This window comes from Crinia signifera, chromosome 9 (genome assembly GCF_055691185.1).
Source record: "Crinia signifera chromosome 9, ASM5569118v1, whole genome shotgun sequence".
Classification (NCBI taxonomy): Eukaryota; Metazoa; Chordata; class Amphibia; order Anura; family Myobatrachidae; genus Crinia; species Crinia signifera.
This window is the reverse complement of record NC_139225.1, coordinates 18,288,985-18,316,172: the sequence shown is the minus strand read 5'-3', so window position 1 is coordinate 18,316,172 and position 27,188 is coordinate 18,288,985. Positions and strand designations below refer to the sequence as shown.

General features: G+C 49.5%; 2 protein-coding genes across 3 annotated transcripts; one reads left to right on the top strand and one right to left on the bottom strand.

The window, feature by feature from the left end:
• Positions 1 to 1,980: 1,980 nt before the first annotated feature.
• On the bottom strand, positions 1,981 to 6,408 carry SSNA1 (SS nuclear autoantigen 1). The gene is made up of 3 exons (XM_083161256.1): positions 6,142 to 6,408; positions 5,144 to 5,343; positions 1,981 to 3,081 (listed from the first exon to the last, which is right to left on the bottom strand). The coding sequence occupies exons 1-3, from the start codon at positions 6,191 to 6,193 to the stop codon at positions 2,983 to 2,985; spliced, it is 351 nt and encodes a 116-aa protein (XP_083017382.1). The 5' UTR covers positions 6,194 to 6,408; the 3' UTR covers positions 1,981 to 2,982.
• On the top strand, positions 6,342 to 19,516 carry ANAPC2 (anaphase promoting complex subunit 2). Of its 2 annotated transcripts, none has more exons than XM_083161254.1 (13): positions 6,342 to 6,583; positions 8,492 to 9,108; positions 9,940 to 10,072; positions 11,086 to 11,257; positions 12,875 to 12,994; positions 13,422 to 13,539; positions 13,626 to 13,801; positions 13,979 to 14,120; positions 14,548 to 14,623; positions 16,112 to 16,315; positions 16,654 to 16,783; positions 17,596 to 17,831; positions 17,944 to 19,516. In XM_083161254.1, the coding sequence occupies exons 1-13, from the start codon at positions 6,359 to 6,361 to the stop codon at positions 18,154 to 18,156; spliced, it is 2,562 nt and encodes an 853-aa protein (XP_083017380.1). In that variant the 5' UTR covers positions 6,342 to 6,358; the 3' UTR covers positions 18,157 to 19,516. The 2 variants fall into 2 exon arrangements, with proteins under 2 accessions (XP_083017380.1, XP_083017381.1); XM_083161255.1 differs by lacking the exon at positions 6,342 to 6,583 and adding an exon at positions 6,603 to 6,713.
• Positions 19,517 to 27,188: the final 7,672 nt, after the last annotated feature.

Sequence of the window (27,188 nt, the reverse complement as noted above, 5' to 3'; positions counted from 1 at the left end):
TTTTTCAAACACAGGCTTTAACATGGCAGTTAAGGCCCCCATACATTAGGCCGACTTGTCCTTAGGACAAGTCGGACCCAATTCTCCTGTGAGCCGCCCAGCAGCTCCCCGGGAGGCTCACATACAACTTGTCACTTGATAAGCCAAATTTTACGAGTGATAAATCGCTTGAGATTTACCACATTTAACGGGGAGCTGCAGCGGGTGGTGAGGAGCAGGGTGGCGCCGGTGATCCTCATCAGGGGGAGCAGTGGGGCGGGCGGCGGGTCCCTGAGCACTTAGCTGGCCGGGCTGGGCGCAGGGAGCCATGCAAGAAGCCACTGCTGTCAGCGGGAGCAGCGCAGAGTACCAGGGAGCCGGGCAAGAGAAGACGCTGCCGGGCAGCGGAAGGACTCAGGAGCAGAACAGAGGTCTCAGCCGATCAATGGCTTCCTATGCGTTTGTATGGGCTTTTTTTTTTTTTAAGTGTTCTGCTCCCACCACTCACGCTGCTTCTCCTGCGCTGCCCCCCCCCCCCCCCCCTGCTCCCGCTGACGGCAGCTTCTTCCTCCTCTGCCCGGCCCCCTGATCCCTCCGCCTGGCTCTGGTAGGTCCCCCCCGCCAGCTGCGGTCCCCGCCCTGCTCCGGGCAGCACATAAGATTTAGAAAATCTTATGTGCAGCCCGTCCGACCTCCCGACACGGGGCCGCGCATCGGGTCGGAGGGGATGTCTCCATATGCGATTTGTGCCGATCTTTTGACCCGATTCATTCGAATCGGGCAAAATCGTGCCCAAATCGCATAGTGTAGGGGGCCTTTAGGATGTGATTTTGGACGTTTATCTCTCCTAACACCCTTGCATTTATCTCTTGTTAAAGCTTAATACATCTGCCCCATTATAACAGAATCTATGAATCCAGCATTTCCTTCCCAAGCTAAATGGGAGAGGGATCTTGGAGACATTTTCAGCCAGAAATCTGGTCGAGTATCTTCTCCTCCTGCTTTAAAATCTCAAAATGTGTCTCCCATACAGAGATGTTTCTCAAACTCGTCCATAGAGCCTACCTTACCCCCGAATTGCTTCATAAGATCTGGCCCGAGACCTCGCCATATTGTTGGAGGGGTTGCGGACAGATTGGGAGCATCCTGCATATCTTTTGGTCATGTCCTCATATCTGGCCACTCTGGACAACAGTGTTTGCCCTAATCTCGAAGGTTCTAAATTACCATGTACCCCTGAGACCCCTCCTTGCTCTATTTCATTACTCTTACCCACATGTTAGCGATACTGATAACTATATCCTTGGCCATATACTTATTGCCTCTGAAGTGGATATAGCCCAACAATGGAAAACACCAAATATTCCCTCAATTCAAAGTATAGAAACCAGAATTCATAAACACTTCACCTATGAAACCGCTTCTAGCCCTTCACCCCTCGCCAGATTGAAATGGGGAAATGGTCTCTATACAAAACCATTGACTCCTCATTGATCTCACAGACACATATTCCTTCAATTGACAGTTTGCGCTCTCCGACATCTTCCCCTTAGTGAAGTAGAAACGGTATACGGGTGTTGGTAAACCAGGTGTCGTCCCTATTGAAGGTGCTCTGGGTCCTATGTGTGTTAGATGGAAAACTGTATGGCTTAAAATAACATCATGTCTGAACTTATGAGGTCCCTATAAGATTACGTCCTACTGTACATTCCACCCGGTAATACTATTCCCCTTCCTTTCCCTTTTATTTTTCCCTCCATTTAATTTTTATTGACTATGTGATTGTATTAATTCTTGTTATACTTTGTGTTATGAGGTCATGTAAAAATGTTCTAGTATTTTCATGAAAACCCAATAAAAATTATTAATTAAAAAAAAAATCGTGCCGTAAGAAGGTGAGCCTACGTTTGACACTGGTACGCTTTATTTATTCATGGGCGGAGGAGGTCACAACTATAAATTTTTGTGAGCGTCAATTGAACATGTCAAACAAAACAGCGGTCCAGTATAATCACCTTATGCGTGAGGCCTGCACTGTGGACCTGATGACGCAGCACCCACGCAAAATTGGCGCTCCGGGGAAAATCATCGAAGTTGACGTGAGCCTCTTTGTGCAGAGGAAGAGCCATGTTGGACGGATGCTGCCTCAGCAGTGGATATTCGGAGGCATTGGTGAGTGCTTTGTGACACCAGTACAAAGACGTGATGCCAGTACCCTGATGGCCTCCATCGAGAGGAACATTAAACCGGGGACGACCGTCTTCTCCGATTGCTGGCACACACTTTATAAAATTAACTCCACGCCAACGTGGATAGTGAGGGTATGAACAGGTTGGGAGGACGCGTAACGCGTGTGCTCGCCACGCTTCAGGCTGGCGTGGATAGTGGGGGTTTGAAAATGCATCCTTTAATGTGCATAAGACGCATTTGCGCCCGCATACCCCCATGAGGCGCATGTGCTAATAATTACTGAGACGCAGGAGTGTCTGAGAGCCTCTCCGCCGGCGCCTGCATGATCCCCTCTCCGCCGGCGTTACCGGCGCTGTGTGAGAGGCGCTCACTAGGCGTGGCATGGACGCTGGGGACAGAGCCGGGCTGCCGTGGACTCACTACGCTAGGCAGCCTTTGGGCTACACTGACAGCTTAGCTTAGCCTACGGCTGCGTACGTATGCTAATTGGGCGCCCAGCTATTACACAAGTACCAAAATGATTTTTATATTAGATCTTATTGCTGATGAAATACACACACAGCACAAATGAACGGTTTTGCCGCACTGTGATCACATTTTGTTAGTAACTCAGGCAGGGTGGCATTTTCTTGATCGCTGGGCTCCAAATATATCCAAATCAGACCCAATATTCTTATTATTACACCGAATAATTAAATATAAAAAACAATTTTGTAAAACTAAGTTTCATGATTTTATTCATAAATCCCCCCACCCCCCTCCCATCATTTACAATCGGTGCAGAGTCTGGTCTATAAGTCCGCGGTCCCTCGGTTATGTGCCGGGTACGCTGCCTCTCACGTCTGGGGTTTTCCCTAGGTTACCGGCCTCTCTCTTCAGTACATTAAGTAGGGTCTGCGAGCTCTCCAGGATCTGTAACAGAATATAGGCGCACATTCAGGATGGATACCAGATGCCCTGTCATAATAATGTATCCACTAGGTGTCGCTTCCATGCAAACTTGTCCAGCCATCCGCCATCTTGAAGTTTGCCTCTAACCTAACCCAACGACTCATCACAGCGTACCCTTCTGCTGCATAACCTAGTCCTGAGGCTGCTCCTCTAACTCCCTGCCTCACGCCCTGGCCATCCCTGCCAGCAGGCCTCCTCCGGCGTGCTTGCACCTCATGTCATCTGTCTGTCGCCTCTTCCCACTACATTGTAAGCTCCGCAGAGCAGGGCCCTCCTCCCTCTCGTTGTCATAGCCCTCTTCTCCTCACCTGTCACTTACAGTTCTCTCCTACTCAGCAACCATCTCTGCCCACATACTCCTGCTGGTAAAGGCTCATTTCATGCCTATGGCCGCCAGCCATAGTAATACATTGACTACTCCCTTAGCTACTTATATCTAAGCTGTATTGTATAGTGGTGTTACCTGGACTCGATTATTGCTATTTACTGTAATGTTAAGTTCTGTCTCTCTGTACTGTTCCATTGTATGCCCTCTGTACGGCGTGGTGAAACACTTGTGGCGCCTTATAAATAAGATATGACAACAACCACCTCAATGCAGTAAAGGCGGCCAATTTGTATCTGCAGTGTACTAATTCCCTAGGAACCAGTGATGCCGCTCATCTGTCTCACATGTTGTCCCATATTCATTATGGGAAAAACAGGTGCTTTTGTGGGTAGTGTCGCGACACGAGACTGCAATCTCAGGTGCAGAACAGACAGCACCAGCGTCGCCGGTTCTGCGTGCCCATAGAGATACTGATCTGCGACCGATGCTGCTTATGAGTACATCTAGGATTCTGACTCTACAAGTGCAAGCAGGTATTCCAGTGTTGGACATGTCATCAGCAGCCTGCCGGCAGCCACACATCAACTGGAACGCGACGGACAGGATGCAGAGTGGTGAGTGATCAGGGCGGGTTAGTGCTACGCTGGAAATAGGGGGATTAGGCACTAGTGGTCAGACGTAAGGTGCCCATACACACACCGATTTTGCTGTGCATTTTGTGCTAAATAGCATTGCATCGCATTGCGCATGCGATGTGCGTACGATGCAAAGCGATCAAAAGACAGTACAAAAATGATGTGCAGCACACATATGGAGAGTGATAAATAGCCAGCCAATCAGCTCCTGCCTGACATTTTTCAAACACAGTCTGTGGCATGGCAGGTAGGAGCTGATTGGCTGGCTGTTTATCACTCTCCATTTTATCAATTTTGAAGCTTAGTGCATCTGGCCCTTAAGGTGCCCACAGACGCTACAATTGTACTGTGCTATGCGTTTTTGACTGTACAATGGTTCTATACAATTTTTCTTCCAGCTTGCTATGAGATGTGCACTTGGATGCATGTGATGAACCCATGTTTGTAATGTTAAATTTCAGATGTAGTCTAAAAAGTACGTGCAGCACGTACTTTTTTAGACATACAATATCGGGCTCCAGGGAACATAAACACCATCCAATAATTGTACATAAGATGCAATTTGTGCTTAAAAAGTACAAAACGCATTCGATAATTGTAGCGTCTGTGGGCACCTTTAGGGATAGGTTTTTTTGGGGGGGGGAGGTTAGGTTTAGGTGGTGGGGTGTAGGACCTGTCGGGTTAGGCACTAGAGGGGAGGGTAAGTCAACTTCACCGCCGGTCATTCGTATGTAGCCTCTTCTGTTATCCACAGAAACCTAAAAGGACTACAAACTACAGGGTTCCAGTTTTGCACATAGCAACCAATTAGATCCCACCTATCATTTCTCTGTTACATTCTAGAAAATGGTACGCAGATTCTTACTGGTTGCTAATGACAACATCACCTATTTACCTCTATAACTGACTGGCCCCTGGACAGATTAGCAAGTATGTATGCTTGAGGCCACCGTGTTCATATCCAATGGCCACCTCACAAAGACAAACTACAATCATGGCACCGTGTCTATTAGAGGACGGTACATGACACATCCGTTGGACGCCGCTGCCTGGACTCTACCTTCATGTACGCCGCCTGCGTTTCTGCGATGGTTTTATCAAACTCGTTCCTGGACGCCATTTTCCTGGCCAGGCTCTCGTTCACCCTGGAGAGCTTTTCTGTGAGGACGCGGATGTCATTCTGGAGCTTGTTCTTCTCCTCCTCGTCCTGCTGGATCTGATGATTGAGGTCGTCCCGCTTGCCGCAGAGATCTTCTATACCTAACCCAGCAGAGGGGGAGAGAGAGGGCGGAGGGGGGTTACAGGGACACCAGTGATGGTGGGAGTTACACTGCTGGAGTACATGGGTGAGGACTCTCTTAGGAGTAAGGGATGGTGGGAGTTATAGTCTAGGGAGGAGTATATGGGTGGCGGCTAGTAGTAAGTGATGATGGGATTTACAGTCCAGGGAGAAGGAGTATGGAGTGGCTGCTAGCAATCAGAGTTGATGGGAGTTACAGTCTGGGGAGCAGGAGTGTATTGGGGGGCTGCTAGCAGTAAGGGATGATGGGAGTTACAGTCCAGGGAGCAGGAGTATGGGGGGGGGGGGGGCTGCTAGCAGTCAGGGATGATAAGGGGTATAGTCCAAGAATCAGGAGTGTATGGGGGGGGGGAGGGTGGCTGCTAGCAGTCAGGGATGATGGGAATTACAGTCTGGGGAGCAGGAGTACACAATGGGGGCGGGGGGTTACTAGCAGTCAGGCAGGATGAGGGGTACAGTCCAGGAATCAGGAGTGTATGGGGGGGGGGGGGGGGGCTGCTAGCAGTAAGGGATGATGAGGGGTACAGTCCAGGAACCAGGAGTGTATGGGGGGGCTGCTAGGGATGATGGGAGTTACAGTCCAGGGAGGAGTATATGGGGGGCCTGCAAGCAGCCAGGGATGATGGGAGTTACAGTCCGGGGAACGGGAGTATATTGGGGGGGGGGGGCTGCTAGCAGTCAGGGAGGATGAGGGGTACAGTCCAGGAATCAGGAGTGTATGGGGGGGCTGCTTGCAGCCAGAGATGAGGGGAGCTCACATTTCACCAGCTCGTTGTTGTAGGTCTGCAGTGCCGCCCCTTGCTGGCTCATGGTCCCCGTCTCCCGCTGCTCTGGTCCCGGTAACCGCTCAGTCACACCGCGGCGCTTTCCGCCCTTATATAGGACACGTGACGCGTCCCCTCCCGGACCACGCCCCTCCGCGCATCCGCGGCCTATAAGAAGCCCCGATGACGGTCAGCTGGCTCAAGGCGCAAGATGTTCAGAGACGTGTTGCGGCGGCAGATGGCGGTCCTCGCTGCCATGGAGACGGCCGGCAGCCCGGCGCTCCTACGTCATCAGCAGCGCGACACGGGGAGGCCTCATCCGCCTGAGGCCGGCGGGAGACGGGGGTCTCAAGTCAGCATGACCGACCTGGAGGAGCTGTCCGCGGCCTGGAACACCCTCAGCATCGGCCTGGTGCCCGCGTCGGCTCTCGGCCTGGTCTGTAGGGTGGCTGCACTGGGAAGGGGGGGCAGTGTTGGGACATGTAGTGTTTCCATGGCCTTCTGTATATGAGCAGGCAGCCCCTGTGGATCTATAAGATGGCAGATCTCTCTGGGTCAGTCTCGGGGTAAGCTAGGAAGGATGGAGAACCTTTTACCAGCTGTTGTTTAAACTACACATCCCAGCATTCCCTGCTACAGCTTTGCTATTTTCCCATGCTAGAACTGTTCAGGGAATACTGGGATGTGTACTTCAAGAACAGCTGCAGGGCAGGAGCTTCCCCATCCCTGGCATAGGCTATGGAGCGAGTGGTCTGACATGGGACAGACCTGATTGGCATATGCTGGGTCTCCTCAGTCTCTCCTCGTCCCTCCCTGCTATTGCTGCCCACTGATCCTGGCACAAAGATTGCCCCTAGGCAAGCGTCCTGTTGTGCGCGCACACATGCAATAGTACAGTGGTTCTCACACTTGGACCTCATGGCCCCAAACAGTTTGTTTTCCAGGTCGCCCAATAAGTGCACTTAATACTACCTGGTGCCTTTCTCAGGTCACCCAGCAAGTGCACAGGTGTACTCGTTACTGGTACCTGTCCCAGGTCACTTAGCAGGTGCACTTATTTCTCCCTGGCACCTGTCCCAAGTCACTCAGCAGGTGCACTCACTACTCACTGGCACCTGTCCCAGGTAACCTGGGAGGTGCACTCATTACTCTCTGGTGCCTGTCCCAGGTCACCTAGCAGGTGCACTCATTACTCCCTGGTGCCTGTCCCAGGTAACCTGGCAGGTGCACTCATTACTCACTGGCACCTGTCCCAGGTCCCCTGGCAGGTCCACGCACTACTCCCTTGTGCCTGTCCAAGGTAACCTGGCAGGTGCACTCATTACTCACTGGTGCCTGTCCCAGGTCACCTAGCAGGTGCACTCATTACTCCCTGGTGCCTGTCCCAGGTAACCCGGCAGGTGCACAGGTGTACTCCTTAATAACTGGCATCTGTCCCAGGTCACCCAGCAGGTGCACTTATTTCTCTCTGGTGCCTGTCCCAGGTCCCCTGGCAGGTGCACTCATAACTCCCTGGCAGGTGCATGCATTACTCCCTGGCGCCTGGCCTAGGTTACCCAGCAGGGGCACTCATTACTCACTGGCACCTGTCCTAGGTCACCCTGCAGGTGCACTCATTAATCACTGACATGTCCTAGGTCCCCTGACACGTGTACTCATTACTCACTAGCACCTGTCCCAGGTCATCCTGCCGGTGCCACAGGTGTATTCATTGCTCACTGACACATGCCCCAGGTCACCTGACAGGTGCACTCATTACTCACTGACAAATTAAATTTCACAGGTGGAGACAGGTGCACTCATTACTCACTGACAAATTAAATTTCACAGGTGGAGCAAATAATTTCACCTGTGATTCAATGAGGAAATCCATAAAAAAATATTTTGAGGTTCTGAGGACCAAGGTTGAGAACCTGCACATAAGTACCTTGTAAATATTCGGAAGGTTATTTTTCTCGAGTATGCGTAATCTTAAATGGCATTAACCCCTCCTAGCTCCGAGTACTTCAATCTTACCCACAGGATGACCTTCGGAACACAACCTTTTATGAAGTGTCATCAGCGCAGCACTATAATATTATACGGTTAACCCTAGCAGAAGTGATTCAGAGGGCGCCTGTGACAGTGACTCATGTATCCGTGTAAATGGCCAGTTCTCTTAAGTCTCATTGATGTATAATAGATCTAGGTTTCAACAAGCATGTTGTGTTCTCCAATGGAAGATGTCCTCGTCTGCTCACCTTGGTTACCGGCCCTTCTTTGGAGAATCTAATCTAGTTGTAAAAAAAAGACGTGAAATGTTCTGCTTTATATCTGATTTGTGAATGTTTCTACCCCTCTGCAGGCAGCTCCGAGATCTGTGCCTGTGGATTCCATCAGGGAGAGCGATCTGAAAGCCGCCTTAGATGTGTTGCACGGCTATGGCCTGCACTCCGTCCTAGAGGAATGGTTCACAGAGGTTTTGCAGATGGATCTGCAGAGGAACATTGCCCCGGAGTTCTGGAATGGCATCAACCAGCAGGAGAATGCGGTGGAGGAGCAGCAATGCATCTTGCTGTTACTGGAAACCTTCCGCCTCCTCATCTCCCGTCTAGACCCTTACTTACATAGCCTCGAGCTATTGGGAAGGTGGGCAGACATGGGCCTGCTGCCCGGTTCGGACTCCCAGACGTTACAGGACAAAGTGTTCACCATGTTTAAAGCCATCCTCTTCTTCTCCACATCGAAAACCTTCCAGAACATGATCCAACAGTTCTATAGTCGGACGTTTAAGATCTACATGAAGCAAAGGAAGAGGGGAGAGGACTGCGTCAGCGACTGCGACAGCAGCATGAACGAAAACGAGCGTGAGAGCGACGACCGGGATGCGGAGGGACCGGAGTGTAGCGGCTGCGACAGCAGTAAGGACGAGTGCTGGTGTCAGGCGGCCATGGAGCAGTTTCAGCAGCTCAACGGCATTTTGTAAGTTGCTGAGAGGGATGTAACCTATGGCCTGATTCTGGTTGACTTGCTAAGCAGTATAAATTTGCTGAACCCCGGTACTTCTGGGTGCACCCTTGGAACTCGCAGAAGTACTGGAGGCCAGTCTGCATAGCCGTAGTCTTACCTGAGCAGTCTATGTGGACTATACTGAACACCCTGACTGACACCTGTGAAACTAGCCAATAGTAGTCTGGGGCGGGCTTATAGACAGCACTGTGTCCCAGGTGCAGAGGAGGCTCAATGTACAGGGGGGTGACTTACTGACCGATTTATACACTACGTAGTTACCCCAGCGGCACCGCCGATATAGTTAACTATCAGCGTTGTCTGGAATCGCCCAGTGTGTACCCAGCATTGGGACGGGTTTGTATTTCTGTTCTGAGACTGGGTAGCTGGGCATCTTAGAATGCTGCAACTTTCTGACCAGGAAACATGGCCGCCTTGTTCCTGCCCCTGATCTCCGTTATGTGGATAGGATCCCACGCACAGCCCAGCAATCCTCCCACACAGAAGGCCATGCAGACGTGAGGTTCTGGTGCTTGTAACAATGCAGTCGTTACAGTAAGCGCTTCATGTTGTTCTCCTTTACAGAAAGTCATCCCAGTGGTTAACATGCTGACAGTACAGATTTAGGGGCATCCATGCTTGCGCACAGGTGGCTTAATTAATACCTCAGCCGGTTTGATTTACCGTCTGAGGACCGGGTTTGGGAGCCCCGGTATAACGTATATCTGCTGCCTCCATTACATCTAAGAACATTTTTGAAGTTTTGAGGCCTTTCAATGAACGGAGGTTCTATATGGTTTACAGCCACAGACTGAATCTGCTGGAGAGAATCTGCTCCGACGCAGTCACCACGATCCTACACAAGATGATAGAGCAGAGGATGGAGAAGAGATGTCGGGGAGATTACGAGAGATCCTTCCTCAATGAATTCCAGGAGGTAATGTGCTCATTACAGAATAACCTGAAACTGTACAGGATTTCAGATGGGCAGTGGGTCTGGGATCAATAGATCAATGGATCAGCATGTAGACTGTATAGGAAGGGAGAGCCCATTGTATGTCCTTATGTGTTCCGCAGGGCTGCTTAGAGCTGAATGGGGCCCAGGTACTAGTGAAGTGGAGAAAGTGCAGAAAAAATACTATTGCAGTGACATCTGTCTCTGTCAGCAGCTGACCTTGGACCCCACCGGGTCTCTCTGACATTCCCTGCCCCTGCCCATCCAATGCTGCCTGCTACTGATGTAACCTCCCCACAGTGGGCCTTATTCTAGTTCACTCTTTCTGACAAAATCCTTCTTAGATGGACAAAACCATGCGCACTGCAGGTGGGGCAGATGTAACTTGTGCAGAGAGAATTAGATTTGGGTGAGTTATTTTGTTTCTGTGCAGGGAAAATACTGACTGCTTTATTTGTACACTGAAATATAGATCTCACATTGAAGTAAAACCCCACCCAAATCTAATTCTCTCTGCACAAGTTACATCTGCCCCACCTGCAGTGCACATGGTTTTGTCCATCTAAGAAGGATTTTGTCAGAGTGAACAAGAATAAGGTCCAGTGTGCTGATGTCACATGACATGGAAGTGGGCGGCTCCCATTCAGACGCTCTCTGCTCTATAGGCTTGTAACGCCGCAGGATTCCCATTGATTGCCTCTTGTCCACCACTGGGGTACAGAGGGACAGTTTTGTGTAATGTTGGCATTCGAATCTGCTCAAGTGCAAAAAAAGTTTGACAGAATCCGAAAATATAAATAGGATCCATGTAGTGGCACGGACAAGATGCCACAAAGTGCTGTAATAAATAAATGCAAACTTACTGTAGCTTGAAACCCATCCCTTAATGAGGAAGGCAGATGTAACACGGACCTTAAATCGCTTGTTAAGCCTTTTAGGAAATCAATAACTGCTCCTTCAGCCAATAGAAATCCTTGTTTGTTTTTACTTCGCAGTGGATCGAGACGGTGATTGGCTGGCTGAGTAAGGTGTTTCAACAGGATGCGACCCACCCACCCTCTGCCGAGTCTAACAGCACACTGAAGCGTTGGCGCTGCCACGTTCAGCGCTTTTTCTACCGTCTGTACGCCAGCATGCGCATCGACGAGCTTTTCTCCATCATCCGAGGTGACCATTAAGGTTTTCTGATGTGGTATAATAAGCGTTGGTTTATACTGGGAAGACCTGCAGTGCATTCTGGGCGCTGGTATCCAGGTGACAGCAGGCATATATAACTATGCCGTGACGTGACTATTACATTGCTGCATGACCATAAGGAATCTCTGCGTAAACCACTATGGAGGCCCTTTAAATGTGCAGAAACTGCAGCTTCACTATTGTGGACAGAAGGGCTTGATGCCGGGCTTTTCCTTCAAGGCCCAGAATATTTAAAGGGGGTGCTATGATTGTCCAAATACTTACATACTTTTGGGTTTATTATTGATGGTACCGGTGAGTGTCCCAAGAGATGTAACTGCAAACAGCTGTGGGGGAAGGTGGGCATCACATAGGTGGCAATTTATGCTGCTTTCAGACCGCAAAACTGGCTTTGACCCTGTATTTGAAAACGTTTCCAAAAACGGGTCTGCCAGGTAAAACCCCTTTCACACCGCATCTCTTAAACGGTATATTACCGTTTAAGTGCGGTTTTTAGACACTGGCAGACCCGTTTTTGGAAACTTTCCAAAAACAGGGTCAAAGCCAGCCAGCTCTGCAATGTACGGTCCCAACTAACTACAGTATACTGGCACAACTGACTGCAGTGCTCTGCTGTTGCAGTGATGTGCCCTGTACTGTCCCAACTAACTACAGTGCCCCCCGTGTGCAGCCGGTACCTCAGTTATTGCAGATCCCGGCACTGCAGTATGGGTGGGTGCACGTATGAAAAAAAGTGTTTTTCAGAAAATGGCTGCCCCATAGGAAAATGTGTTTTAAAAAACTGTCTTTGGTATGGGGGCAGCCATTTTCCGACACTTTTCTTATAAGAAAAGTGACTTTCGGAAAATGGCTGCCCCCATACAAAAGACAGTTTTTTAAAACAGATTTTCCTATGGGGCAGCCATTTTCTGAAAGACACTTTTTTCATGAGTGCTTCCGACCATACTGCACTGCCGGGATCCGCAAATTACGGAGGTACCGGCTGCACGGGGGGGGGGGGGGGTTTAACACATTGCGGGGGGTGGGTAGGGGGAGTCGACCCACGCGCGCGGGGGGCGGGACGCGGTTCCAGTGCTGTGAATATTTAATGATCGCTCATTAAATATTCACAGCGCTGAATTTAGGACCCAGCTCATTGTCTGGGTCCTAAATACCGTTTCAGACCCGATTTTGATGCCAAAATACCGGGTCTGAAACGGGTAGGACCCTCCATTTTTACCGTTTTACAAAATCGGCTTTTGTAAAATGGTAAAGGTGGTCCTGCACCTTTCAGACTGCACAGATTACCGTTTTAAAACGGTTAAAAATCGGCAAAATACCAGTTTTTAAGTGCGGTCTGAAAGGGGCATTAGTCTCATGACTTTGCTTGTTATCTGGGGGGGAAAACATTTCCTAAGTTTAGTGGCGGCAGTGCCTGTAGGTTTGGCGGGGTAGGCAACAGTGACTGTAGGGGTGGTGGGGTGGGCAGCAGCGACTGTCAGGGTGGCGGGGAGAGAAGTAGGGGTGGTGGGAAAATAACTCCTGCCCTGTATGTGTTCCTGTAGCGCATCGCATGTTTGTGCTGAATTTAGCGATCTTTGTATCTAGATTTCCCCGACTCGAAACCAGCGATTGAGGATTTAAAGTTCTGTCTGGAGCGCACAAACCAGCGGCAGCAGCTCCTCTCCTGCCTGAAAACCGCTCTGGAGACCAGACTGCTGCACCCCGGTGAGATCCTCGTTACCAGATAATCATGGAGCTTATTTTGATTTAGTAAATTAGAGAAACCTAAATGTGGGGAAAGAAGGCCACTGTGCTGCTGGTAATGGGACTGGGGGAAACAAGGAGGATACATTGGGGAAAAGCCAGGACAGATGAGCGAATGGAAGGGGGGTACCTGGGTAATACATGGCCGGGATAGAGGTAGGAACTGGATGTGGTTAGACATGAGAGACTAGAACAGGGATGGGACCTGTGAGTCACTCCGGGTGGTGCAGGGGGTAGGGATAGGGGGCATGGTACAGGCGGTGTATAGAGGCGGGTGAGTGACCCCGGGCATTGTATGGAGGAGGCAGAGGGATCCTGGGCAGTGAAGGGGGATAGAGAGCTGGGTTGGAGAATAATAGTGTTGTCTGTATCTCTCCTTCCCGTTCAGGGGTAAATACATCTGACATCATCACCTTGTACATCTCGGCCATTAAGGCTCTGAGGGAGCTGGACCCATCCATGGTGATACTGGAGGTGGCCTGTGAGCCCATCAGGAAGTACCTGAGGTAACCCGTCCTCTATGTAGTAGTGACCCATTGTGGTACATGGAGGAACCACCTTACCATACCATGCATTGATATTGCATTGTCAGGACTCGCGAGGACACCGTGCGGCAAATTGTGGCCGGTCTGACTGGAGACGCTGAGGGCGATTTGGCCAATGAGCTCTCGAAGGCGGACCCGGTGGTTCTAGAGAACGGTCAGGAGAGCGACGACGATGTGTCTGAGCCAGAGGACTGGATGCCGGACCCTGTGGATGCCGACCCTGGTATGTCTAATATACTGTGTTTCAGTTTGTGGAAGGTGGCGTAGATGATGGGGGGGGGGGGGGGGGTGTGGTTTGTACCACACAAGCATTTTATTGGCTGTCAAGGTCAGCCAGCCTTGAACACCTCTGTCCTGTGGTAGTGGATCTCCCTTTAACATCTGTTCCCACAATCGGCAGGTAAAAGTGGTTCCAAACGTCGGTCATCGGACATCATCAGCCTTCTGGTCAGCATCTACGGCAGCAAAGAGCTCTTTATCAATGAGTACCGGACCCTCCTCGCCGACCGGCTCCTCCATCAGTTCAGCTACAGTTCGGAGAGGTAGTGTCCTTAGTACATAGGGCCTTGTACTAGTCCTACTGCGCTGGGGGACAATTACTGCTTTTATTGAATCCGGCCCATAGTCCTCCATTTTGCTGTGGTCTGCTTCACCTCTTCCAGTCCTGCCCATAGCAATGACTCCGTTATGATCCCAGCGATGCAGTTTATTATAATCCAGCATTGAGTTTGGTATTTCCCGAGCAGGGAATCAGGACTGGATGGTGCTGCTAACTGTTATAATCTAATGCAGGCATGTCCAACGTTGGCCCTCCAGATGTTTTGAAACTACACATCCCAGCATGCTTTGCAATAGTTTTAGCATTCTCTAATAGCAAAACTGGCAAAGCATGCTGGGATGTGTAGTTTCACAACATCTGGAGGGCCAACGTTGGACATGCCTGATCTAATGAGACCTCTCGTTTCCCAGAGAGATCCGGAACGTGGAGCTGCTGAAACTGCGGTTTGGAGAGGCTCAGATGCACTACTGTGAGGTCATGCTGAAGGTATATGTGACATCAGCTATATGGAGGGTAACGTGTGAGATGGGCAGACGGGATAATGTGTAAGGGCCAAATAATCCCCGTTACGGACGTTGTAGAGATCTGCATATTACTGGGCTGTTACACGGACAGAATATAGCGGCAGGTTATACCGCACATATGTGCTGCTAAGTTTAAGGTTTTGTGTTTGGTATTTTCACCCTAAAATGTGCCATCCATTAAGCAACTCTGCCAGGTAACAAATTCACACTACAGATCCCCACATCGAGGACAAGTCTAACTGTATAATCCTATAGAACAGGGCTGGGCCAGGTCGCCATGGCAGTCAGATTCTGCTTCCTGGTGACCAGATTTGCAAGGTGCATACTGCTGCCGGGCGTTCCCCTGGCTGGGCAGAATAATATGCCTGCGGTAATCCAATCAGTGGTTGCTCCTGTTTGACCGTGAGCACTGATTGGCTCGGGAGCCGAGTCGAGTTTTGATATAGCTGTGGCGCTGCTCTGTTATAGAGGGTGTGATGTGCACAACTCTGCTGTGCTAGTAATTAACATTACTATGTATGGTAACGGTGGGGAGAGCAGGGAAGAAGAGAGGGATGGATGAAGAGGAGGTGTAATCTCTGTGGCAACGAGCATGTAACTCATAGCAACGACCATGTAGGTAAGCGGCACTTGTGTCTGGCTCCTAGATTTAACTTTTTTTTTTGGTTTTGTAAAGCCGTGCTATAGAGAACCCACCTCCCAAGCAAAAATACCCTACAAATTCCACGAGCTACTGTTAATCAGAAAAGTTGGAATAGTTGTTTAATACACGATGCCATATCTCTGCTTGTTTCACATCACACATGGGGGCAGATGTATTAAGCTTTAACAAGAGATAAATCCAAGGGTGATAAGGAGAGATAAATGTCCAGCCAATCACCTGCTAACTGCCATGTTACAGGCTGTGTTTGAAAAAAGTCAGTAAGGAGCTGATTGGCTGAATGTTTATCTCTCCTTATCACCCTTGCATTTATCTCTTGTTATGGCTTAATACATCTGCCCCTTTGTTCCATAAAGGAATACAATTTTGTGATGGAGACACCTGTACAGAGAATTTGGAAGCAAGTTTTTTTACTTGCGTATATACAGCTAGTATCCACTACCTTGAGAAGTTATTTCAAACCTCAGCAAAAGGCTGAAACTGTAAAGCTGGTTAAGTCAGTATAAATCTCGAGGTTATGTATATACAGGTGGCGAATGTATGGAGTGTTATATTTAAGTTGTTTTTTATAGTCTGACTTGTGCCATTTGACAAATGCTCAGCTGCAGTCCTGATGACTATGCCTCTTCTACGCTGCTTATTCCACAAATAATCAGCTCTCATTCCTGGCAGCCATCTTTTTTTGTAGCAGCAGAGCTCTTGGTTCAGCTAGTAAGATCTTATCGACTCGCTGCACTGTTCATAGTGTGGAGACTGGACTGATTCACCACTATCCCCTTTGTGCGACAGGATATGGCCGACTCCCGCAGGATCAACTCCAACATCCGTGATGAGGAGGAGAAATTCCCAGAGGAGGAGCGGCCTCCATTTAATCTGGTGGCGGTGATCCTTTCCAGCGAGTTTTGGCCGGCACTGAAGGAGGAGAAGCTGGAGCTACCCGATCAGATTAAAGAGACAATGGCGATGTACACGGAGAAGTACGAGAAGCTTAAGGTATGAACGTTGGGCCCGAACAGCGCAGTGTGGCCTTGCCATGCACCGGGCGGTAAATGGGTCTCGCTCATAGTCTCCCGAAGATGTGCAGGTAATATGGCTGGTGGGTGATGAGTGAACTTTGTATTGTATTAATTATAAATTCAGCGTTTTTTATTGTGCAGTTCAGTACCTTACTTTAACTGCAGAGGTCGCTGTTGCACATCAGGACAGAAATCGGCTGAAACGCCTCACATGCTGTAGTGGGAAACAATGACCCCTACAGGCTATGAAACGTAAAGCGGGAAAACCTCTAAACTAATCTACAGTGCTTATGAATCTTGCGTATTTCTCCTTAGGCGATGCGGACCCTCAGCTGGAAGCACCACCTGGGATTGGTGAGTTTGGATCTGGAGCTGGCTGACCGCACTCTTTCATTCTCTGTGTCGCCTGTACACGCTGCGATCATTTTAAACTTCCAGACAAAAAGTAAGTAAGGAATTTCTTGTGCTGTCTTACTCTGCGTTCAGCTTAGCCTACAGTCGGCCATGTTGCCTCAGTGGTTCCTGGGAAATAACATGTTCTGGTTTCACCAAGTGTGCCACCACCATCCCTAGCTGCATACAGGTGGAGCGCCTCTTATTCTTGCCACCATCGCAAAGGTTTTGGCAATCCTCTTTTCTCCTCTTTTCTCCTTGCGCTCCCATCTGCCAAGGGGGGGGGGGGGGGGTGGTGTGGATGCTCACCATGCAATACAAATCACCACCGCTGGGGGGCTCACGCTCCACCAATCTAGCCGCGGATTGATATACTGTACCGCTGGAACCCTGCCATTCACCGAGCGGAGCGAGCTTCCTATACAGTATGAGTCGCTCGTGCGTCTCATCCCCGTGACCATGGCTGTGAGCAAATGGGCTGTGTAGTGTCACGGTCTCATAGGCAAATATTAAACAGAACTGGTCAGGGATTGGTCAGAGGCCAGCAGTAACCAGTGGCTGATTCCTGTGGGGGGGGAGCAGTAAACAGCGCTGGTCAGGGATTGGTCAGAGGCCAGCAGTAACCAGTGGCTGATTCCTGTGTGGAGGGTGGGGGGCAGCACAGTAGTGAGCAACGCTGATCAGGGATTGGTCAGAGGCCAGCAGTAACCAGCCCTAGGCAGGATATGGTCACAGACACCAGCAGTAACCAGCGGCTGATTCCTGTGTGGAGGGTTGGGGGGGGGGGGGGGGGGAGCAGTAAACAGCGCTGTTCAGGGATTGGTCAGACGCCAGCAGTAACCAGCGGCTGATTCCTGTGTGTAGGTATCTGGACTTTAGAAGAGCTCAGTGAAGTGTTGAAGGTCCCAGTCGCCTCCCTGCGGAAGAAGATGACCCTCTGGCTGCAGCAGGGTGTCCTCCGTGAGGATTCTCCGGGGACCTTCACCGTGATTGAGGAGGAGCAGAAGGACCAGGCCGAGAAGGTGGTGTTAATAGACAGTGATGAAGAAGGAGATTCTGCGATGGCCTCACAGGCCGACCAGAAGGAAGAGGAGCTACAGGTGAGTTCTCAGCATGGAGTGCTGGGCCCTCGGCAGTGTTATAGCCAGAGCTCAGTTACCTGCCGTCGCCTGTGTGCGCATTCATAATCTGTACCCACCAATCTCTCTCCAGCTCTTCTGGACCTACATCCAGGCCATGCTGACTAACCTGGAGAGCCTTCCCCTGGAGCGCATTCACAGCATGCTGAAGATGTTCGTGATGACCGGTCCCGTGGTGACGGAGATCGACATGCAGGAACTACAGGGCTATCTGCAGAAGAAGGTCAGCGACCAGCAGCTGGTGTATTCCGGAGGGGTCTACAGACTGCCTAAGAACTCCAGCTAACGCTGCCACAGACTGATGTACCTGATGTCCGCAGCCTGGCCAGTGATGGCTTCCATCGGGGGCTGCCCCCGTGTCACAGGTGTATACGCAGAACAATAATAAATATGACGTTGTGATTCCATAAGCGGGACTCTGGTGCGTACACCATTGGGGACAATTCTCTGCCTAGGTTACGCAATCCCTGCCAGGATGGGGATATTGGTCGTTTTACACGTTTAATATTCCCGTTCCCCCGGTACGGCTGTCTGGGGATTCCGCCGGTACATCTTTCGCGTATAGAACCCTGTAGTTGGGGGTTTTAAATATGGAGACTTTGGGATCTGTTAGTATTTAATACTATGCTTGTAATGAAAAAGAGATTCACCTGTCAATGGAGTGACTGTACCTTGTTCCTGCTGTACGGCCACCTGCCTGTAGTAATTGGTGTTCCTCAGTACAGGTCTTACTGGGGTCACTTGTACCTGGAGGAGAAGGTAATGGTCAGTAGGCTGAATGTCGAGGTGAGTGCATGTCACAGCCGAGGTCTGGTGTAAGACTGCTGCAGGCTTCCCTGTTCCAAGGATGTAGTATTGGACCAACACCGCGAGCATCGGCCATCTGCGCAGTCCTCCGGTTACTCTGACAAACCTACGGTGTCAGGGCCAGAGAAACTGCATCACAGGACACAGCCACTGGCCGTGGTACTGAAGATGGAGCAGACATAACCTTGTTTCCTTCCATGCTCTGCCTCCACACTCCCAACAGCAGCAGCCGCGGTCATACACCAATACTGTGTCTGGTGCCGGCCCAGATTCACAGTGCGGATTTCATCCAGAGCATGGTCCGTTGCAGCTGAATCCGGTCCAGCGCCCTTATGACCGGCTGTACAAGAATACTATAGTACAACTTTCTTCATGTTCTATTTGTTCCGTATGTCTCTAAGTGTTTGGCCTAGGGGCTGCGGTGAAGAACCTGCTGATACAGGGGAACCACTGGTGTATAGTATAGCCTGGCTCCCCTTCTCTTGCTGCGTTTGCCTAGTAGCCGGTTTTTCTCTGCCGCTGCCAGGCTTCCGTTCCAGTCGGTGCCAGCCGTGCACTGATGTTGGGATCGGTGCAATCAAGCGCAATCCCTGGAATGTTAAAGGGTCAATGTCCTAAACTGCAAAACCTGCAACTTCCTGCACTGACTATTGGGTCCAGGTGGTGGCAGCAGTGCGTCCGAAAGCCAAATTCCCTGTGCGCCTGTCGGCGAACGTTACGGAACTATTATGTTGTAAATGCCGTTGTGTCGTTTGTATAACGCTCTGTAGTGTTTTGGATGTAGTGACTTGTGAAAGGGACATTTATTGCCAAATAAATTCATTTGTGAAGACTGTAAATCTTGCTGCCTGATTGACACTATTATCATTACTCCCGATATTTCAGGAAGACTGATAACGCAGGTACAATCGCGGGAACGTGCGGCCAGTGTCACGGGATAGGCTGAGAATAACTCGCCTTTATGTAATGTCTCCTCTATACCAATGCTGTGTAGTAGATATTGGCACTAGAGACTATCCCCGTTACCCTGGGGCTGGTGTGAGAGCTCAGAGGGCGGGTCTAGGACTTAGCTGTGATGAGAGCTGAAGGTTCCAGAACCCTGCGACGGGCACGGAGAGGTTGGCGACACCCCTGAGGATCCCAGTGCTAGTATTAGGGGCGGGCAGTCCAACTTATCCAGCGAACGGAGGTTGCGGTAATGTCTGTCTCCTGAGACTACACAGCGGGCCAGAGGGTAGGAATGGACAGTGCTGTGCTCAGTGTAGCGCCAATGTTGCATCATGGGAGTCATGGAACAACTGATTATGCAGGAGAGAAGGTCTTCGTGTGACCTGTACTGTGCTGCCAGGCCTGTGCCTGTACCCACACACCTTACACGATCCACGAGTCAGAGGAACTGTAGAGGTAGGTTCTCCAGGGTAGCGACCTCTATAATCACAGGAACCATCCATCGTATAGGAATCCAGGGAGCAGCCACAATCAGCACGTTTTCTAGATTTCCCAGCATTTGCTCCTTCCTTGTTATACTGTCACATGATGTTTGACCACTAGGTGGGGCTCATGATGCATTAAGGTTTTTAACTCAGATATGTAGAGAGCATAAGGCTGATTTATCATGTTAAAGGGCCGACACGGAGTCAAGTTTTTTTTTAGGAAGTTTTGGTGTCAATTTGTAGATTTCATCCCGTCTACTCCAAATTTGTGTCCACATGGGCGCCTATAGCTACAGGTGTTGTGGTTCAAAGGGTCACTAGATTATAAAAAAAGGTTGACATGTACTAGGTCTTACTAGCACTTATTTTTTGTGTGTCACCTGAGCACTGTTTGCTGGTACCAGAATTTTGGCCTTTTGCGTGTTGAACATATGGTGTCTGTAGACCAACTGGATGCTATTTATCAAAATCAGAAAGTTTAATTGTGGTGAAAGGGATCCAATAATTACCTGCGAAGCCGTAACCATAACTTAATGATCTCAGTGGTACAATACACCAGCTGTGCGCGGGGCTATAGGGTCCATGTGGGGGTGCTGGCCGCACCGCTGGGCAGATACAGCCATGCCTAGTGGTGGCGGTAGACACACTCTCTTGTGCAGAGCAGGGCACGCCCCTGTGGTGGTCCCTGCAGGTATGGATGGGGTTCCTGTACTGTATGTGTAGCTTACACCATGTCCCTCTGTCCCAGTCACTCAGTGGTGTCATGCCTAATGGTGGCAGTAGGCACACCCCCCTTGTGCAGAGCAGGACACGCCCCTGTGGTGGTCCCTGTAGGTATGGATGGGGTTACTGAACGTGCACCTTACATCATGTCCCTCTGTCCCAGTCACTCAGTGGTGGTGGTAGATACACCCCCTTGTGCAGAGCAGGACACGCCCTTGTGGTGGTCCCTGTAGGTATGGATGGGGTTCCTGTATGTGCACCTTACATCATGTCCCTCTGTCCCAGTCACTCAGTGGTGGTGGTAGATACACCCCCTTGTGCAGAGCAGGGCACGCCCCCATGGTGGTCCCTGCAGGTATGGATGGGGTTACTGTACTGTATGTGCAACTTACACCATGTCCCTCTGTCCCAGTCGCTCAGTGGTGTCATGCCTAATGGTGGCAGTAGACACACCCCCTTGTGCAGAGCAGGACATGCCCCCATGGTGGTCCCTGCCAGTATGGTTGGGGTTACTGTACTGTATGTGCACCTTACACCATGTCCCTCTGTCCCAGCCGCTCAATGGTGTCATGCCCCTGCCCGCACTCTGATGCAGGTGGACTAGAATGGACTCATGGCTGAGCGCTTCATGTACAATAGATTATTGTGTGGGAACAATACAGACAGACTATAACTATTTAATTAGTTAATCATTTACTAACTCATCACCCTGCTATTGTGTGGCCTGTCATTCAGCAATGCTCTGACAATTCCGACTGAAACCACTGCTGGTTCCTGCCTGGGTAGTTACATGTGGGAGAGGTGCAGGGGGAGACCCCAGGTCTGTGCTTCTCCTACTCCAGCACTCGGGACCTCAAGCAGCTCACATGTCCCAGTCACCCAGCAAGAGCACAGGTATAGTCATTACTCAATGGCACATGTCCCAGTCACCCAGCAAGAGCACAGGTATAGTCATTACTCAATGGCACATGTCCCAGTCACCCAGCAAGAGCACAGGTGTAGTCATTACTCACTGGCACATGTCACAGTCACCCAGCAAGAGCACAGGTGTAGTCATTACTCACTGGCACATGTCCCAGTCACTCAGCAAGAGCACAGGTGTAGTCATTACTCAATGGCACATGTCCCAGTCACCCAGCAAGAGCACAGGTGTAGTCATTACTCACTGGCACATGTCCCAGTCACCCAGCAAGAGCACAGGTGTACTCATTACTCGCTAACACACCAGCAAGAGCACAGGTGTAATCATTACTCACTGGAACATTTCCCAGGTCACCCAGCAAGAGCACAGGTGTAATCATTACTCACTGGCACATTTCCCAGGTCACCCAGCAAGAGCACAGGTGTAATCATTACTCACTGGCACATTTCCCAGGTCACCCAGCAAGAGCACAGGTGTAATCATTACTCACTGGCACATTTCCCAGGTCACCCAGCAAGAGCACAGGTGTAATCATTACTCACTGGAACATTTCCCAGGTCACCCAGCAAAAGCACAGGTGTAATCATTACTCAATGACACATGTCCCAGTCACCCAGCAAAAGCACAGGTGTACTCATTACTGACACATTTCCCAGGTCACACAGTAGGTACACAGATGTGCTCATTACTCGCTAACACACCAGCAGGTGCACAGGTGTACTCTCTACCCCCTGACACGTCCTGGGTCACTCAGCATGTGTACAGGTGTACTTACTCCCTGACACATGCCCTAGGTTACCCTGCAGGTGCACAGGTGTACTCATTACTCACTGACACATGCCCTAGGTTACCCAGCAGGTGCACAGGTGTACTCATTACTCACTGACACATGTCCCAGGTAACCCGGCAGGTGCACAGGTGTACTCATTACTCACTGACACATGCCCTAGGTCACCCAGCAGGTGCACAGGTGTACTCATTACTCACTGACACATGCCCTAGGTCACCCAGCAGGTGCACAGGTGTACTCATTACTCACTGACACATGTCCTAGGTTACCCGGCAGGTGCACAGGTGTACTCATTACTCACTGACACATGCCCTAGGTCGCCCAGCATGTGTACAGGTGTACTCATTACTCACTGACACATGTCCTAGGTTACCCAGCAGCTGCGCAGGTGCACTCTTTACTCACTGACACATGCCCTAGGTCACCCAGCATGTGTACAGGTGTACTCACTACCCTCTGACACATGTCCTAGGTCACCCAGCAGGTGCACAGGTGCACTCACTACCCTCTGACACATGTCCTAGGTCACCCAGCATGTGTACAGGTGCACTCACTACCCTCTGACACATGTCCTAGGTATACTTTTGCCACTGTGAGTCCACATATGTATTGCAGCACTACATACAAATCAGGACGGGTGCGCGGTGCGACTCAGACTATCGCTGAAGAAGAACATTCCTCCACCGTGTCCCGCTCACAGTGTGCTCCTTAACGTGATCCAATATGGAGTAATGAAGACACAGATCATTGCATCCGAATGCATTGTCCACAGGAAGAGCTAGTAACAGGCGATTCCCATCCCGCCGTCATCCTCAGCCTGCACTTCCTGGTGATGAAGGCCGCTTTTGCCCAAATTAATAAACGCACCCCACAGAATAGAGGCTTAGCCCCTTTCTGATGCTTATCAGGTTTTCCTACAAGCTCCTTATAGCTATTCATAGGGACAATGGGGGGGGCTTCAGTGATGTCCTCATTATGTGCCCTCTAATTTCCTACAGCCCCACCCTGCGACCTTTTCACCAGTCCTCTTATGGAACGGCTCTATGGGATCCAATACCGAAACCTTTCCTGCTACGGCGAGAGGCCGGGGATGTGCCTTTATTCCCGACTCTTGATGGTGGCCACATGGACGAAAGGCGTCTATTTATTCAGGGCCTGATTCGGAGGGGGGCACTTTGCCGATATTTGCGCAGTTGGCCGGGTTTTTGTGTAACTCACATCCATCAGAATTGCGCTGCGCATGCATTGTGGTTATTACCGGCAGTCGTGTATGATCTCAAACGGCGGGGCGTCTGTGCAGGACCTGTTCTGACAAAAGGTTGACACATTGCAGTGATCGACACATGGAAATGTCAACATGAGTTTTCCACAACTATTTTTCCTTTTTTTTTCACTTTTTGGGTCCCTATTGTAGCGCTTCACTAATTGGGGGCTCTGGTGTCGACATTGACACCTCCCAAAAAATGTAAAACTCATGTTGGCCTTTTCATGTGTCAACATTTACCATGTAGACTCACTGGCTGCCTGTCTAGACGCTGTCAACCTTTGAGCCATAACTGTTCTACATCGTCGCGCACACAGCCCCAGGAACGCTGCAGCCATTTTGGAGTGGGTGGGGGAAATGCCTCCATTGCTGAATGCGTATCGATGCCGGGTGTGTGGGGCTGTGCGCACGTACACACTCTACCAGGTGGTATCTGGTCGACATTATATGTCAACACTAACAATGTTGACATAACCAAAAGGTCTACATGGTTGGCGGGTACTTCATATCTCTTCACTTCCTCTCTCCAAAGCTTAGTACATATGTCCCCAAACGTAGTCCTGTAACAGGCCAGGTTTTCAGTATATCCATCAATGGCTCAACACAGATGGTTAAATCATATTGACTGAGGTACTAAGAAAGGCACCTGTGGCCAAACATGGCTATACCTAAAACCTGGAGTGCTGCACCGCAGCAGTGTTTCTGAGAGCCGCTGTAGCTGTGGGCATGTATCAAGGATAGGGTGGTGGGTAGAGGACCGTGCCCTCATGGCTCCAAGGCTGCCCGTCATTGGGCTGCCCTCGTTCATCTTCCTACCCTTGCACCGGGGCACCTTGTCAGAAACCCCGTCCAGTACAGATAGTGCCTGGTACCAGCAGGGAGGAGGAGGAGGAGGAGGAGGAGCTGGGCATGTCTTTGGTTAACCTATATGAGTGGGTAGGGGCCCCAGTGCATTGCTTTGCCCAGGGCCTACAATACTGGTGGGATGCCCTGCCTGCAGCGTAAGTACAGGCCAGCTCACCAGATAGCTCAGTATAATCCAGCACTAGAAGGCACAGGGAAGTCATCGCCGACATCACTTGCCGACGGTACATACAGTGCTGTTGATTATTCACTTGTGCATAGGGTGCCAGTCTTTGTCCTTCTATAGATATATATATAGAGAGAGAGAGAGACAGACCCCAGAGCTGTCTATATAGGGGGTTATTCTGGTTCACTTGCAAAGACAAATTCTGACATGAACAAAACCATGTGCATTGCAGGGGAGGCAGATGTAATGTGCATAGAGATTTGGGGGAGTTATTTTGTTTCTGTGCAGGGTAAATACTGGCTGCTTTATTTTTACACTGCAATATAGATCTCACTTTGACGTAAAATCCCAACCAAATCTAATTCTCTCTGCACAAGTTACATCTGCCCCACCTGCAGGGCACATGGTTTTGTCCATTTGAGAAGGAATTTGACTTTGCGAGTGAACCAGAATAAGGGCCATAATGTGTTTGCAACTTTTGTGTTTGTGTCTTTGCGGCGTCTGTGTCACAGTTTGTGGCTGGAACTTTTCATTAAACTGTGTTTTGTTCTGTGTGAAAGCTTCATCCCGAGGATCCTAAATATAGTGAGATGCCGGCGTTCCAGCTGAATGGCGTCACAGAGAGGGGACGCCGGTGTCACAGGTGTCCCTATCAGAGGCTATCACTGAAGTGCCTTCCTTAATTATAATGTAAATCTCGGTAATTGCCGTGGCGTGCCCATGCTGTTCCGTACAGTGACAGGCAGGCCTCTGGAACATCTGGAGTGAGCTGGTGATGGGAGTCCAGCTGTGCCGCTAAATCACACTTCTATTTATTTCCCTGCAATAGTCACTTAGTTTCCAGGAGACCGAGAGGCTCGTCCCTCCTGCTGTAGCCTCCTTTTACTGCCAGGCCTTTGATACCCGCACAGGGCACGCTACACACACACACACACACACATATATATTGTAGATTTATCAGTTTACTGTTTTAATCAATCTCTCTTGCAACTTTCTCCTTTGTAATCCTGAGCATCATCTCCTCCTTACATCCCTACGCGCCTTCAGTCACACACTCCTGTATTTAACCCCTTCCTGACACAGCCAGTTTTTGCCTTCCTGACAGAGCCCTTTTTTTCAAATCTGACATGTATCACTTAAGTGGGGATAACTTTTTTTTGCTTTTACTTATCCCAGTGATTTTGAGATTGTTTTCTCGTGACACATTGTACTTCAAGTTAGTGGTAAATTTGGGTCGATACAGTCTGTGTTTTTTTGTGAAAAATACCAAAATGTCGTAAAAAAAATGGAAAATTTAGCAATTTGCAAAATGTTAAATTTTCTGCTTGTGAGGCAAATAATCATACCACTCAAAATAGTTAATAACTAACATAGACCATATGTCTACTTTATGTTTCCATCATTATTTCAACTTCCTTTTAATTTTTTTGGACACTAGGAGGCTTACAATATGAATAGCAAATTCTCAAATTTTCAAGAAAATTTCAAACACTGATTTTTTTAGGGACCAGTTCAGTTCTGATGTGACTTTGAGGGACTTGTATGTGAGACACCCCCATAAATGATGCCATTTCAAAAACTGCACCCCTCACAGTATTCAAAACAGCATTTTGGAAGTTTGTTAACCCTTTAGGTGTTTCACAGGAATTAAAACAAAGTGTAGGTGAAATTTCAAAATTTCATTTTTTTTGCAGATTTGCAATTTTAATACATTTTTCTAAGGAACACAGTAGATTTTACTAGAGAAATGTGACTAAAAATTGATTCCCCCAATTCTTTTGTTTTCATAAATATCCTATATGTGGCCCTAGTGTGCACGTTGACCAAACCACAGGCTTCATAATAGAAGGAGCACCTACTTGATTTTGGAGCCTCCTTTTTATGAGATTATTTTTTAGGCACCATGTAGGTTTCTAGGCACCATAAGATGCTAAAATTTAGGAACCCCCCCACAAGTGACCCCATTTTGCAAACTACACCCCTCAGGGAATTCATCTAGGGGTATAGTGTACATTTCAAACCCCCAGGGGTTTCACCAATTGTGGTACAACTGGGCAGTGAAAATGAAAAATTAAATTTTTTACACAAAAATGCAGTTCTGGCTAAAAAATTTTCATTTTCACAAGGAATGAAGGAGACAAAGCACCCCAAAATCTGTGCCCCAATTTCTCCCGAGTACGGTAATGCCTCACATGTGACCAAAAAATACCAGTTGGGTGCATGGCAGGACTCAGAAAGGAAGGAGTGATTTTTGGATTTTGCAGCTCAGATTCTGGTGGAATGTTGGTGGGTGCTATGTCGCATTAGCAAGACCCCCCAAGCACCAATACAGTGGAACCCCCCCCAGAA

What these genes read in the sequence shown, in the direction of transcription:
- SSNA1 (XM_083161256.1), bottom strand. Translation starts at nt 6,193, where the DNA reads ATGAGCCAGCAAGGGGCGGCACTGCAGACCTACAACAACGAGCTGGTG. An exon ending in CAACAACGAGCTGGTGAAAT is followed by an intron (nt 5,344 to 6,141) that starts GTGAGCTCCCCT and finishes CTGCTGGGTTAG; the next exon opens with GTATAGAAGATCTCTGCGGC. An exon ending in CGCAGGCGGCGTACATGAAG is followed by an intron (nt 3,082 to 5,143) that starts GTAGAGTCCAGG and finishes ATTCTGTTACAG; the next exon opens with ATCCTGGAGAGCTCGCAGAC.
- ANAPC2 (XM_083161254.1), top strand. Translation starts at nt 6,359, where the DNA reads ATGTTCAGAGACGTGTTGCGGCGGCAGATGGCGGTCCTCGCTGCCATG. An exon ending in AGAAGTACGAGAAGCTTAAG is followed by an intron (nt 16,316 to 16,653) that starts GTATGAACGTTG and finishes ATTTCTCCTTAG; the next exon opens with GCGATGCGGACCCTCAGCTG. An exon ending in TTTAAACTTCCAGACAAAAA is followed by an intron (nt 16,784 to 17,595) that starts GTAAGTAAGGAA and finishes TCCTGTGTGTAG; the next exon opens with GTATCTGGACTTTAGAAGAG.